General features: G+C 70.1%; 3 protein-coding genes across 5 annotated transcripts; 1 reads left to right on the top strand and 2 right to left on the bottom strand.

The window, feature by feature from the left end:
- Nucleotides 1-4: 4 nt before the first annotated feature.
- On the bottom strand, nucleotides 5-5,299 carry UTP4 (UTP4 small subunit processome component). Its single transcript, XM_087739637.1, has 16 exons — nucleotides 5,040-5,299; nucleotides 4,779-4,970; nucleotides 4,550-4,634; nucleotides 4,328-4,417; nucleotides 3,991-4,199; nucleotides 3,598-3,769; nucleotides 3,427-3,518; nucleotides 2,991-3,087; nucleotides 2,530-2,594; nucleotides 2,270-2,392; nucleotides 1,962-2,121; nucleotides 1,552-1,658; nucleotides 1,247-1,342; nucleotides 775-960; nucleotides 527-637; nucleotides 5-207 (listed from the first exon to the last, which is right to left on the bottom strand). The coding sequence occupies exons 1-16, from the start codon at nucleotides 5,196-5,198 to the stop codon at nucleotides 91-93; spliced, it is 2,061 nt and encodes a 686-aa protein (XP_087595763.1). The 5' UTR covers nucleotides 5,199-5,299; the 3' UTR covers nucleotides 5-90.
- Nucleotides 5,300-5,363: 64 nt separating this feature from the next.
- On the top strand, nucleotides 5,364-7,145 carry CHTF8 (chromosome transmission fidelity factor 8). 2 transcript variants are annotated; one of them, XM_087739643.1, is made up of 4 exons: nucleotides 5,364-5,382; nucleotides 5,773-5,805; nucleotides 5,907-6,024; nucleotides 6,107-7,145. In XM_087739643.1, exons 2-4 carry the CDS (start codon nucleotides 5,783-5,785, stop codon nucleotides 6,317-6,319), a joined length of 354 nt encoding a protein of 117 aa, XP_087595769.1. In that variant the 5' UTR covers nucleotides 5,364-5,382; nucleotides 5,773-5,782; the 3' UTR covers nucleotides 6,320-7,145. The 2 variants fall into 2 exon arrangements, with proteins under 2 accessions (XP_087595769.1, XP_087595768.1); XM_087739642.1 differs by lacking the exon at nucleotides 5,364-5,382 and adding an exon at nucleotides 5,508-5,632.
- Nucleotides 7,146-7,271: 126 nt separating this feature from the next.
- Nucleotides 7,272-12,152, bottom strand: HAS3 (hyaluronan synthase 3). Of its 2 annotated transcripts, none has more exons than XM_087739640.1 (4): nucleotides 12,005-12,152; nucleotides 9,430-10,050; nucleotides 8,720-8,821; nucleotides 7,272-8,627 (listed from the first exon to the last, which is right to left on the bottom strand). In XM_087739640.1, the coding sequence occupies exons 2-4, from the start codon at nucleotides 10,048-10,050 to the stop codon at nucleotides 7,704-7,706; spliced, it is 1,647 nt and encodes a 548-aa protein (XP_087595766.1). In that variant the 5' UTR covers nucleotides 12,005-12,152; the 3' UTR covers nucleotides 7,272-7,703. The 2 variants fall into 2 exon arrangements, with proteins under 2 accessions (XP_087595766.1, XP_087595765.1); XM_087739639.1 differs by lacking the exon at nucleotides 12,005-12,152 and adding an exon at nucleotides 10,746-10,809.
- Between the last annotated feature and the right edge of the window lie 542 nt (nucleotides 12,153-12,694).

Here is a 12,694-nt window from a genome sequence, read left to right as displayed (position 1 = left end):
GCCGTACAGAACAGCGGGGTTTATTATTCCTACAGCGCCCTAGGAAAGCCACACACACAGTTTCTGCGGCCAGAGCAGCTTGTTCTGCTCTCAGGTGCCAAATTTCTTCTGTTGGATGGGCAGGGGCAGTTGGGTCTTGATGTCCATGATGGGCCGCTCCACCATCACGAGGCAGTTCTCGTCCAGCAGATCTGCGTAGAGCAGGGGCTGCGGGGCAGGGAGGGGGCAGGAGCTGAGGACGCGGTGCCAGCCCCCCTCTGCCCGGCCTTGCCACGCAGAGCTGCCCTGCAGCCGGCTCCGGCGCAGCCGTAACCAGGGGCGCTGAGCGGGAGCCCACCAGATCGCAGCAAGCGGCTGCGCCGTGACGGGGATGGAGACGGAGCTCTGCTCTGCCCCTTGGGTGCTGATACGGCACCGGGAGCGACTGGGCACAAGAGCCGGTGCAGCCACAGGGACCACGGGCACAGGGCAGCCCCCCGGCACCCCCTCCTCAACACGGCACGTGCCCAGTGCCGCTGCCACCCACCTGGAACTTCTTGCAGATCTTGAAGGCGTGGAGCTGCCGCTGCCTGGCGGTCTCCGGGAGCTGCTTCAGGGTGCTCTGGTTCATCAGGAGGGCACTGTTGTCTGGCAAGGGCTGTGAGGAGAGCGCACGGCAAGCATCAGTGCCGCCCGGACCCGCGCACCCCTCCCTCCGCTCCCAGCAGGGACGGCCGGGCAGGGGAGATGCCCTGGGCACAAAGCCAGCCCTCCCGACGGGGCACGCGGGCTCACCAGGGACTTGTCAAGGACGCAGAACATGTAGATGTCGTGGAGCAGGATGTGTGAGGGGTTCTTGGGGTTGAAGGTGATGTGGGTGATGGGCGAGTCCCTCTCCAGCCAGACCTTGTGCAGCCCGCAGTTCTGCACCATGCGGCTCCAGGTCGTGTACTGCTTCGTGGGGATGCTGAACTCGAACAGCTGGAGAGGCAGGAGAGGGGAGGCGGGGTGGCTCGCGAGGTCCGGTCCTCCCCAGCATCACCCTCGCGCCGGTGCACGGGCAGCCCCCGCTCCGGCCAGGCCGCGAGCGCTGCGTGGGGACAGGCTCCTGCCAGGGGCAGCAAAGGGCAGCAAAGGGCAGCCGCGTCCCTGCGCCTGCCCGGAGCCACGGCTCTCCTGCGGCCAGACAGCCCTGAGGCCGGGGGCGGGTAGCCACAGGGAAGGGGCCAGGGCAACGAGGGCTGCGACCGACCGGGAGGGCTCCTACCTGCTGGTCCGAGTAGGCGATAACGAGGTTGTTGGTGACCGGGTGGATGGCGAGGGCCGTCACCGCGCAGCTGTACATGGGCACCGTGCAGTGATGCTGCGAGGCAGGAGAACAGGATGCTGAGGGGAGCAACCGGGGCCGCCTCCGACCCAACCACCCCCTTCCCACACCCCCAGCCCTGCTCCGGGGACGCAGCCATCGCTTCCAGGGAGGGGTCCCAGGCACTGAGCCCACCCTCACCCGCCCCCCAAGGCAGGAGGGCAGCGGGGGTTCTTCCTGCAGCACCCTCCGGCACCTGCCCCTACCTTGAAGCATTTCAGGTTGTAGATGTGAATTGCCCAGTCCCCGCCGACTGCGGCCAGCCAGTGCCCATCCGCGCTCGACGCCAGCAGGTAAACGGCCTCGGGGGACCCTGCAGAAACACCTTCGCTGGCTGTAACGGGCGCTGGGGCCTGCGAGGCACGAGGAGCCCCAGACCCAACCCCAGGAGATGCCTGGACCTGCATCCCCCCTGCCAATCTGGGCGACCCGCCCCCCTGCCTGCGTCAGGCCACGAGGGCAGCACAAACACAGGCTGCAGGCTGCCGGGGGGGAAAGGACCCCCACGCCTCAGGGCAGGAAAGGGGGGACACGCGTGGCCCTGCACACCCCTCTGTGCCCGCAGCAGGGATGGGACTCAGAGCCCGGGAACCCCCCAGGACCCCCCAGCCCGAACCTGAGGGTGGCCGAAACGTGTGCAGGTGTTTGCAGCCCCCCGGCTCCAGCAGCTGGAGGTCGTGGACAGAGCCTCGAGCGGAGGCAACGAAGAGGCTGTCGGAGTCGGAGGAGAACTGGAGCTGGTAGGCTGGGAGCAGCAGCTTGGGCACTTTGGGGACCTTGAAAGGGGGAGAAAGCAGCGCTGGCAGCCACCTACCGCTGCCGCCCTCACTCCCCGTGAGCAATGCTGGCTGTGCCAGCCCCCCGGGACCCCACAGCCACCCACCGCCCCTCCCTGGCAGCGGGGCAGCCCCTCACCCTCCTCACCTTCTTGACACTGACACTGTCACCCTCGTATTGCACTCGGTAGAGGTGGAAGCGGGAGGCCGTGGAGTAGGCGACCCAGCTGCCGCACGGCGAGACGGAACTGCAGTAGATGTGCTCCGGGCCCTGGAAAGGCAGAGGGGCTGAGTGGGGCCCGCCAGATCCCCCGGCAGCCTCGCACACGCAGCTCAGCCGTCAGAGGGAGAGCAGAGGCTGGGGCGGGGCAGGCACCAGGGTGGACCACGGCCCTCGCTCAGCCCTACCTTGCTCTTGAGCTGCACGAGGTGCTCGGGCATGCGGCACAAGGGAAGGACCTCGCCATCCTTTCCTGGGGCGACAAGAAACCACGCGGCACATCGGTGACGGTGGGGAAACCGCACGGGTGAAGCAGCTGGGCATCGCGGGGCAGCAGCGCCCGAGGGAGAGCCCAGATCCTTCCCCAGCCTCCCCCAGGGCTGAGCTCCCCAGGGCCTGGCCCAGCTCCACGGGAAGCACGAGCACAGCCTCACACCGGCCGTGCAGCCCGTGCCCAGGCACACACCGCGCTGGGAAAGGCAGCCCTGCCTGTGGCCGTCCTGCCAGCGCAGGGCTGTGGGGAGGAAGGGGCCCGGGCTAAACCACCCCTCCGCTGCCCAAGCAGCAGGACAGTTCATGCCCGAAACCCCGCAGACAGCGCGGGCTCTGCCGCAGGGCTTGCACCGGAGAGCTGGGCCTTGCAACTCACCGGTCTCTTCGGTGGAGCCAAGTCTCCAGAGCTCCAGGTGCTGGGAGAACTGGAAGAGGAGCAGCCGGGCTTTCCTGGCACAGGAGACGAGGCGTCGCTGTGTGCAGAAACGGGCAGACTGACATGAACCCGCAGCCTGGCAGAAAGGGCTGGGCCAAAGCCGAAACGCCCTGGGGTGCCAGAGACTCCCGGGGCGGGGGAGAGGAAGGACTGGGTCCCGTGGGATGGGAGCCCAGAGATGGAGACCCAGCAGGACCAGCAAGACGAGCTTGCCAACTTCTACTCCCTCACCCGCTCTGTGGCAGGAGCCTTCAGACACGCCAGGGCCAGGGAAGGGGCCCAGCAGGGCAGGGAACGCCAGCCTTCTCCCGCAGGAAGAGCCAGCCCTGCCAGCCTGCCTTGCCAGGCGTGAAACCCTGCTCAGAGCAGCACTCACGTGAGGGAAGGTGAATTTGCGGAGCGCTGCGTCGTAGCCCTTCTTCTGCATCTTCTCCATCAGCGGGCGGATCACCAGCTGGGCGTCCAGGCCTGGAAGCCAAGCAGAGGTCAGCCAAAGCGGTACCAGGGGAGAGACCCAAGCCCTCCTCGTGACGGCGCCCAGTCCTACCCCCGGAGATGAGAGCCGTCGAGCTGTGCGCCACAGCTCGCACGTCGTGGGTGTGATGCTGGAAGGGCTTCGTCCGCACCCACCGCTTCTCCAGGCTGCCCATCTTCACCGGCAGCAGCTGAAACTGGTAGGTGGCCCCTGTCGAGGTGCCCACGACGATGCTGTCCTCTTTCTGGTGAGAGAAACGGGGACGGGGTTTGCGGGTGCAGACCGGGAAGAGCGAGAGGGCAGCGCCAGGAGGCAGGCAGGGACCGGCAGCCTCGCTCCCAGCCCTGCTCCTGCTGCCCCAAAGGCACCAAGCCAGGCAGCTCTTGCCCAAGCGCCTCCAGCCCAGCCCACGGGAGCCCAGATGGGTCCCAGCTGCCTGGGGGGACCCGGGGGGGACTCGCCTACCTCCGACACAGCCAGCGAGAGGACAGCCGAGGTGCTGACGGTGTGGGACTCCAGCAGCGTCCCTCGCTCCCAGTCCCAGAACTGCACCCTCCCGAAGGAGTCCGAGGTGACGACGGTGCCGCTCGAGAGGAAGGCGATGCTCCACACGATGCACTCGCGCTTCACCTTCTGCACGTGGTAGTTCACCATGATCCTCTGGACAGTTCGGCCTGAGGGGCAGGAAGGACAGTGGGGGGTGGCAAGGGGATCCCCCCAAGCATGGGGTGGGCCGGGGCCGACGGTCCCCGGGGCGGGGGACAGGGGACAGGCCGGGCTCGCCTCCCGCGGCTGGAGTTACCTGAACAGACGTCGAACACGCGGAGGACATCGATAGAGCCGGCCGCTATGTGCGTGTCCGACGGGTGCCAGGAGAGGCACAGGATGCGGCCTGCAGGAAAGGAAGGTCCAGACGTGACCCCGCGGACTCACAGCCCCTTGGTCACTGTGACCGGGGCAGCCGGGATGGACAGGAAGGACAGACGGATGATGCTGCCGCAGCACCGAGCCCTCCCAAACTCACCTTTCCGCCTGTCCAGGTTCCGCTCGAACTGGATCCCCCCGGGCACGACTTGGAAGAGCTTAACTGAGCCGTCCTCGCAGCCGATCTGCAGGAGAGACCGGGCTCGGGCTCGGGCTCAGCCCCAGCGGGGCGGGCGGGACCCCCTCCCTCCCTCCCCTCCCTCCCTCCCCCGCCCCTCCGGGGGTGGGAGAGCCCCCCGGGTCCCGGTCCCGGTCCCGGCCGCACTCACCGCCAGCTGCGTGCCGCTGCCGTTGGCCGCCATGCTCCAGATGGGTCCCCCGCAGCCATCGACGGAGCGGGCCACGCAGAGCCGGGCCAGGTCGTACTCGGTGATGTCCCCGCCGAGGCCGGCCCCGAAGAGCCGCTCCCCCGCCGCCCAGCACAGCGCCTCCACCGACCGGGCCTCATGCCCGGGGATGACCTGGGGAGGGAGGCCCGTCACCCCGCTGCCCAGCCCGCCCCGGCCCGGCGGGGCCCGCGCCCCCCTCACCTTCTCCTGGAAGTAGTTGGCGGCGAAGTTGTAGACCTCGACGGCGCCGTCGGTGCGGGCCAGGGCCAGGCGGCCGCCGCGGGGCTGGCAGGCCAGGCAGCGCACGCCGGCGGGCACCAGGCCGAAGAACCGCACCCGGTGCACCTCGAACTCCCCCATCCCGCCCCGCTACCGGCCCCGCTACCGGTACCGGCCCCGCTCCGCCCTGCGCAGGCCCCACGTGCGCGCGGCGCACCCGGAAGGGGAAGTGGCCCCTCCCGGGGGTGGGTGGGGACGGGACCGGAAGCGGAAGCAGCGGCGCGGCGGGAGATTCGGGCGCTGGCGGCGGCGGCGGCGGGGGCGGGTGCGGGAGCGGGGCCGGGGGAGCCGGGCTGGGGGCTCGGCCGGGGCCGGGCCGCGAGTGGGAGGCGGGAGGGGGGGGAGGGGCCCGGCCCGCGGAGCGGCCCGGCCCGGCCCGGCCCGGCCCGGCCCGGCCCGGCCCGGCCCCGCTCCCCCGGCCCCGATCCCGCGCCACCGGGGCCGCTGGAGGGCACCAGCGCTCCGCGCAACGGCGGCGGCGGCGGCCCGGGGCGGGCTGCAGGGCCCGGGGGAGGGTGAGCGTGGGGGTCTGCGGGGGTCGGGGGCGGCTGCAGGGCCCGGGGCGGGGAGCTGGGGATGGGGGGGTCCCGGGGAAGGCCCCGGGGGAGCCCCTGTCCCTCCCCGCGCTGACCGTGCCTCTGCCGGTGCTTCGCAGGGCCCGGAGCATGGTGCAGATCGTCATCTCCAGGTGAGGCCGCGCCGCCCTGCGGGGCCGGGTCCTGGCCCCGGCAGCGCCCGGTCCCGGGCAGGGCTGGAGCCGCTGGGTGACGCCGCCTCTCTCGCCCGCAGCGGGGGCGCCGGAGGCCTGGCGCAGTGGGTGCTGGTGGAGCTGCAGGGCGAGGTTGAGCCCCGGCAGAGCGGCGGGCTGGCGGGGAGCCTCCTGGGAGACCTGCACTACACCCGGGAGGTGAGGCAGCGTGCCCCGGGACGGCCCCAGCGGCCAGGGCCTCGCCCGCCCTCACCCCCCCGCCTCTCGCTGCTCTCCCCAGGGGGTCCCCGTGCTCATCGTGGGCCACCACATCCTCTACGGGAAGGTGGTGCAGCTGGAGAAGCCCTTCGCCGTCCTGGTGAAGCGGGGAGCCGGCGAGCCCGGCCTGGAGGAGCCGCACGCCCGCTACACCGTCACCGCCCTCATCAAAACCAAACTCCTCTTCAAAACCCGCCCCAAGCCCATCATCACCAACGTGCCCAAGAAAGTGTGAGGACTCGGGGCGGCGGGCGTGAGCTCCGATCTGGGGCCAGGCAGCCCTGGGTGCTGCGGCCGGGGCTGAAGGAGATCCAGATCTGGCCCCGGCCTCATCCCTTTGCTGTACGGAGGACTCCTGGGGCCACCTCGGGGTGCTGAGTCCTGCGTCCGGGCACCCAGAGCCCTTCCCGGGTCACTTGTCCCCCCCGTAATGACTCCGTTTCTGAGAGCTGCCGAGCTCTGGGGCACAAACCCGGCTGCCGCCTCAGGTGAGGCGGGTCCTGGGGGGCAGGGACCTCCTCCGAGCCCAGGCAGGGCTGTCCTCCCCGCACATCGCCTTTTCTCTGTGCAAGTCTTTATTTTTGACAAATCCATCAGGATATAAAAACAGACTTTTTCAAAATATGAAAAAAACCCCGCAGGTTAAAAAATAAATAGATTTACAAACAATTAGCAATAAGTATGAATACCATAAAGCTACAAAAGTCTTCTAAAAAACCTCGTATTAAATTAAACAAAACTGTCTAAATGCTCGATTGTAAAAACATTTTTAAGCCCTGAAAAAAAGAGGGCCCGGGGAGACAGCCGGGGGAAATCCCCGGGGAGGGGAAAGGTTGGGAACCGGCTCTTCCCCGCCCTCCTCTGCATGGCCCGAGCCCAAAACCCAGCGTCTCCCCGCTGTCTAGACACCAGGAAGGCAGCAGGGTTGGTACGATGGGGCCATGGCTTGGCTTGGTGATGCTCCGGCCAAGCCACGGCCCAGGTTTCCCCCGCTTCTGTGTGCCGGGATCCCCCAACTTGGCTCTTTGGCAAAGCTGAAAGGAGGTGCTGCCCTCCCGGGGCAGCCGGACTCCCCTGAAAGGGGTGGAGGGAGCTGCGGGGGCTCCCCGTGGGTACGTGCCCGCACATACAACAGCCGTGGGGCAGAGGCAGCACCAGCCAGCGGTGCCGGAGGGAGACGGTGGGGCCGTTTTGCCATAGCACCGTGGGAGGGGGACCGGGAGGTCCCCGTAGAAAGCACCGAAGGGTGAAGGACCCAGCCGCGGCGGTGGGGTAGGGGGAGCCCGGCCAGCAGCGCTCCGCGCAGCACGCCAGGATGCTCGGCACGGCACCGGGAGGACGAGGCTGCGGCCAGCCCGGTGATGGGCAGCCCCGGCTCGGCCTCTCCCCGGCCAGCAGCCAGCTTTGTACAGAAAAATGAAAATAATAAGGAAAAAACAAAAACAACAACAACAAAAAAAAGCAAGACTTGATCAGAAACGCCGCGGCGGGTGCGCTCAGCGCTGCCCAGCACCTGACGGCTCAGTGCCGGCTGCGCCGGGGCCGGTGGCGGGCAAGGAGGGGACCGATAGCGGTCGCCCCGTCCCCAGCACATGTGGCCGCCCCGGCGTTCCCCGCGGTCAGACCTCAGCGAAGGCCAGCCCGCACTGCTCCTGCCGCTTGCCGCAGCGCCGGGCGACGATGGCCAGGTAGAGGGTGAGCAGGGCCACCCAGTAGCAGGCGTAGAGGATGGCGCCCGAGATGAGGAAGGCCACCTCGGTCTCGCTGAAGAGGTCCTGGCTGTAGGCGGTGTAGGCCAGCCCGCCCAGCAACACCGCCACCCACACCGACACCGGCAGCAGCCCCACGAAGTTAACCACGATGGTCCGGCGCCCCGACGTGCCCCAGCCCGACTTGTTGATGGTGGCGATGGCGAAGATCTTGGCGGGCAGCAGGCTGGACATGTAGAGGAGGGCGTAGAGGGACATGAAGATCATCTCGGCGTTGCCCCGCAGGAAGCAGGCGTAGGTGGCCTTGATGATACCCACCAGCTGCACCGTCAGCAGGAAGAGGAGGATGTTCCAGATGCGGCCGCGGTAGAAGAGCTGGATGACGGTGGCGATGAGGAAGAAGGGGAAGAAGCCGGTCACCACCGACTCGTAGGTCATCCAGAGGTGGTGCTTGTGGAACCACAGGGCGTTGTAGAGCCACTCGCGGAAGTAGGACTTGCTCCAGCGGGTCTGCTGGTTGAGCCAGCGGAGGTAGCGGGTGGGCGTCTCTGTCAGGCACTTGGAGCGAGCTGTGTACTTGGTCTGGTAGCCCAGGCTGAGCACGCGGTTGGTGAGATGCCGGTCATCCCCGAAGCTGCACTTGCTGCCCAGGAAGGTCTGGTGGTACCAGTCCTCGAGGAACTGCTGCAGCAGGGCATTGCGGTACATGCCCAGGGGCCCGCTGATGCACTGCACGCAGCCGAAGTAGGACTGGCAGGCGCGCTCCACGTTGAAGGCCATCCAGTACCGCACGCTGCTCAGGAAGGAGATCCACGAGTCGTACTTGTTCAGGATCTGCGGAGAGGACGAAGATGAGCCCCGGCACCGCTGCAAACCCCCCTGGCACCCTCGCCGCCCCGGGGCGCCTTCCTTCACAGCCAGAGTACCTGGACGTCGCCGCCGACGCCGCCAACGCGGGGGTCGGCCTCCAGGATGCGGAGCATCTCGGCGGTGCAGGCGGGGTCCAGCACCGTGTCTGAGTCACACACCTGGGGGCAGAGGGAACATCGAGCCCCGCTCCCGCCGCCCACGCGCGCCCGGCAGACAGCCCAGCCCGCAGCCGGGCAAGCCCGAGCCGCGGCCGGCGAGATGAGGCAGAGCTCCGGAGACCGGCAGGCGGTGGCAGGGAGCGGAGCGCCCCACGGTGCCCAGCCACCGCTGCCCCGGGCCACCCAGCCCTGCCACATGCCCCGGCCGCTGGCACCACGGTGGGACCTGCCCCAGCCACCACCCCTCACCCACGCGTGGGGGCTCGGCACCCCGCACCGTGACACACGGTGTCCCATGGGATGACACCAGCCTGAGGCGCGTCCTGCCCGTGCCACAGGGGATGCGCCGAGGAGGTGATGTGAAACCCTCGCGGGCAGCGGTGCGGGCAGGGCTCAACCCCCCAGGCCACCCCGGTGGCAATTCACCCCCAACCCCGGGCGCCGGTGGCTTGCAGCTGGGGCATGGGGCTGGATCCAAGGCCAGGCAGCCGGGTGCTGCCGCGGGCTCGTGGGGCTGCTCCTGCTCCACCCGCAGCCCCTCTGCCCGGCCGTGCGAGCAGGGCACTCCCTGCCTGCCTCCCCCCAGCCCTCCCAGCCCATGCATCCACCTGGATGTAGTCCACGGAGTCTCCGAGCGCCCGGAAGGCCGTGTACATCACCTCCCGCTTCCCGCCCCACTTCTGGAGGATGCAGGAGTAGGTGGTGCCGCGCACCAGCGCCTGGACACGGGCCAGCCCTTCCCGCAGCCCGGCCTCCGTCTCCCCCTCGCCCCGTGCGTGGAAGTTGCTCCTCCAGACGTAGCTGCCCGAGTGCTCGGAGCCCATCACGTCGTGGAAGATGTCCAGCATGTAGGTGTCGTCGGGGCCGTTCCCGTCCACCACCATCACCACTTTGAGGTCGGGGAAGGCGATGCGCTTGACAGAGTGCAGGCACTTCTTCAGGTAGTCGGGATCCTCCTGGTAGGCGGCGATGCAGAGGGCCACCGAGCGCCCCAGCCGCACCGGCTGCCCCTCGCCCCGCATGCGCCGGTGCTCCAGGAAGGCGAAGAGGCTCTGGATGAAGAGGTGCAGCCCCAGGATGGCCCCGTAGAGCCCGAAGGAGAGGTAGTGCTTCTCCGTGTGGATGAACTGGTACCCTGTGACGTAGGCGGCGAGGATGCCCCCCAGCACCGCCAAGGCGAAGAGGCTGGTCCCGACGACGCGCAGGGCCGTGGAGAGGCTCACTGGCATCTGAGGGGGACCAGGCGGCATCAGGATGGGGCCAAGGGGACAGGAAGGCAAAAGCAGGGGGACCCCGCTTGTCTGCTGCCCCACGGCCACCCCGTCCCTCGCCGATCACTGGTTTGGGGGCGAGACCTTCCCAGTGCCTCTGTGGGGCGTGGGGGTCCCGAGCACCCCACCGAGCGCGGTGCCCGCACCCGCAGCCCGGCCCCATCCAGCCGAGCGGGGCCGCGGGCGATGGCTGGGGCTGGAGGACAGGGAAGGGCACACGGGGACGTCGGGGACCCGGCCCCAGGGTGTCCCCGAGGGAGAGGGCCCTGCCTGCGCAGGGCCACCCAGGGTCCCCGGCCACCCCGACCGCCTGCAGCGGGACCCCTGCCAGGGACAGGCAGTGCAGGCAGCACGGGCAGGCAGCAGCGGGGACTGCAGAGCTGCACAGCGGGGCACGGCCGTGGGGCGGGGGGTGCAGGCAGGGCACTGCAAGCAAGGGGGTGCAGGCAGGAGGGGGGTGCAGGCAGGAGGGGGGTGCAGGCAGGAGGGGGGGGGGAGCGCACGAGGGGGTGCGGGCAGCCACGGGCAGAGCCAGCCCCAGGGACCCCCGCGCCACCGGCAGCGTCCCCCGGGCAGCCCCCGGCCCCCAGAGCCCCCCCGGCCCCGCAGCCCCCGGTGCCGGTGGGGGAGGGGGAGGAAGGACCGGGACTCACCGTGGTGGTGCCGGTACCGGTGCCGCCGCTCGCCCCGGCCGCCGCCGCCGCCGCTGTGCGCCCGGCCCGGCCCGCACGGCCCCTTTATACCGCAGCGGGGCCGGCACCGCCCGCAGCCCGCGGGGGCCCCGCCCGGCACCGGCACCGCCGCCACCACCCCCGGCACCGGCACCGGCACCGGCACCGCCCGCGGCCCGCCGGGACCCGCCCGGCACCGGCAGCACCTGGCAGCGGCCCCAGCCCCGCACTGCGGGAGCGATCGGCACCGGCACCGGCATCGCCCGCCACCGGCATCACCCGGCGCGGCCGCGGGCACCGGCACGGCACCGCACCGGGGACCGGCCGCAGCTCGGCAGCGCTGGGACACCCGGGGACACCGCGGGGTCCCCCCGTGCCACCCCGTCGCCCCGCGCCCCGCTCTTGGGGCCCCTCTTGCGCTGCCCACGTGTCACCTCCCCGCGTCCCGCCGTGGCTGTGGGCCACCTGGGGATGCCCGGGGCCTGCCTCGCCGTGTCACCCTGTCCCCGTGGCCGGTGGGTCCCGGGGCAGGACCAGGGCCCCCCCCGGGGACAGCAACCCTGTGCTGGTCACACACAATGTCCCCATGTTCGGCTGATGGCAGGGGACAAGCAGCCCTGGGAAGGGACCACGCCGAGTCCAGAGGAGCTGCAGCCTCGGCTTTGGGCTCAAATCCAGCACTTTTGGGTTCCTCACCCTGCTACGGGCCATTGTGTCCTGCTGGGCTGGGAGCCGGCTGCGAGGTGACGCCGGGATTAGGCCCAGACCCTCCCAGCCCCAGGAGCTGGGGAAGGGGATCCCTCCGGCAGGAGCACCCCAGCCAGGCGGGTCCCCCTCAGCTGAACCCCTGGCACGGTGGTGACGCCGGCTGGAAACTCCCCACCGTAGGTGCCAGAGTGGGTGGCGAGGAACTGGTGAGCCCATGGACGGTGGGGATGGGGCAGGGACGCACCGAGACCCTCGGCATCGCCAGTGGGGCTCCCACATGGCCCGGCTGAGCCCGGCAGCGGTGGCGCGTGGAGGTGCGAAACCCAGCGCGGTGGGGGTCAGACCTGGCGTGGTCGTGCCTGTGCCACTGCCGCGGTGCTGCCGGGCGCACGTGGGGTCCCTGTGGCTGCAGGCGCCCGTCTGCGGGAAGCGGGGAGGGGGACAGGGGACAGGGGCAGCACGTCCCCAGCCTGCAGCCCTCCCCATGCCCCTTGGCAGGGACCCAGCCCCGGGGCTGCCCCGGGGCCCCTTACCTTTCGGTGTGCCCGTGGCTGCCAGGCGCCTCTCCCCGCTGCCGGCCGGCAGCTGGCCGCAGGAGCGCTGCCCAAGGTGGAAACCAAACTCCCTCCTCCTCCGGCACAGCCACCTCCTTGTTCCCCGCAGCAGGACGGCCGGACGGCGCCCGGCCAGCGGCATCAAAAGAGACTTTTCATTCAAAAAATGTCCTCTGCCGCTCACGGCAGGCCCTGGGGAGGCACAGCCGGTACGGCAGCATCCCGGTGTGTGCCTGTGGCCCGGCACCGGCACCAGTGCTGGCTGGCGGCAGCCAGAGCGAGGAGGAGCGTTCAGCCGCCGCGGCTCTCCGGTGAGGACAATGCGCTCCCCGCTGCCCGTGCACACCCGGCCGAGCGGCACGGCACGGCACAGCACGGCACGGCGAGGTGTGGGCCTGGCGCAGGCGGCTTCGCTGGGGGTGGAGACACAGCCCGGCACCCCAAACCTTGCAGGGAAGGGGGGTGCCTGGCCTCTCACACCATCCAGCACGGCACGGCACGGGGCAGCCGGGAAATGGGTACCCAGAGCTGCGCAGAGCGGGGCTGGGGGCTGCCCGGTGCAAGGGGGCTGCCCGGCACGAAGGGGCTGCCCAGCCCGGGGGCTCCGGGCTGGGTCCCTAAGGGCTCTGGTGTGACCCCAGAGCACCCCCGTCCCCAGCCGTGGGTGCA

Source organism: Nipponia nippon, unplaced genomic scaffold, assembly GCF_047370975.1.
Source record: "Nipponia nippon isolate SJK-2023a ecotype South Korea unplaced genomic scaffold, ASM4737097v1 scaffold_7, whole genome shotgun sequence".
Taxonomy (NCBI): Eukaryota; Metazoa; Chordata; class Aves; order Pelecaniformes; family Threskiornithidae; genus Nipponia; species Nipponia nippon.
Note: the sequence above shows the minus strand (reverse complement) of the source record. Positions and strands in the feature narration are given on the sequence as shown.

Bases quoted from the DNA above. Each gene is read 5' to 3' on its own strand.
- UTP4 (XM_087739637.1), bottom strand. From the start codon at position 5,198: ATGGGGGAGTTCGAGGTGCACCGGGTGCGGTTCTTCGGCCTGGTGCCC. The intron at 4,200-4,327 runs GTAACTCCAGCC...CCTGCCCCTCAG, and splicing joins CGTGTTCGACGTCTGTTCAG to GCCGAACTGTCCAGAGGATC. The intron at 2,595-2,990 runs GTGAGTTGCAAG...TTGTCGCCCCAG, and splicing joins TGGCTCCACCGAAGAGACCG to GAAAGGATGGCGAGGTCCTT.
- CHTF8 (XM_087739643.1), top strand. From the start codon at position 5,783: ATGGTGCAGATCGTCATCTCCAG. The intron at 5,806-5,906 runs GTGAGGCCGCGC...TCTCGCCCGCAG, and splicing joins GTGCAGATCGTCATCTCCAG to CGGGGGCGCCGGAGGCCTGG. The intron at 6,025-6,106 runs GTGAGGCAGCGT...TGCTCTCCCCAG, and splicing joins ACCTGCACTACACCCGGGAG to GGGGTCCCCGTGCTCATCGT.
- HAS3 (XM_087739640.1), bottom strand. From the start codon at position 10,050: ATGCCAGTGAGCCTCTCCACGGCCCTGCGCGTCGTCGGGACCAGCCTC. The intron at 8,822-9,429 runs GTGGATGCATGG...CTCTGCCCCCAG, and splicing joins ACTCCGTGGACTACATCCAG to GTGTGTGACTCAGACACGGT. The intron at 8,628-8,719 runs GTACTCTGGCTG...TCCTCTCCGCAG, and splicing joins GCGTCGGCGGCGACGTCCAG to ATCCTGAACAAGTACGACTC.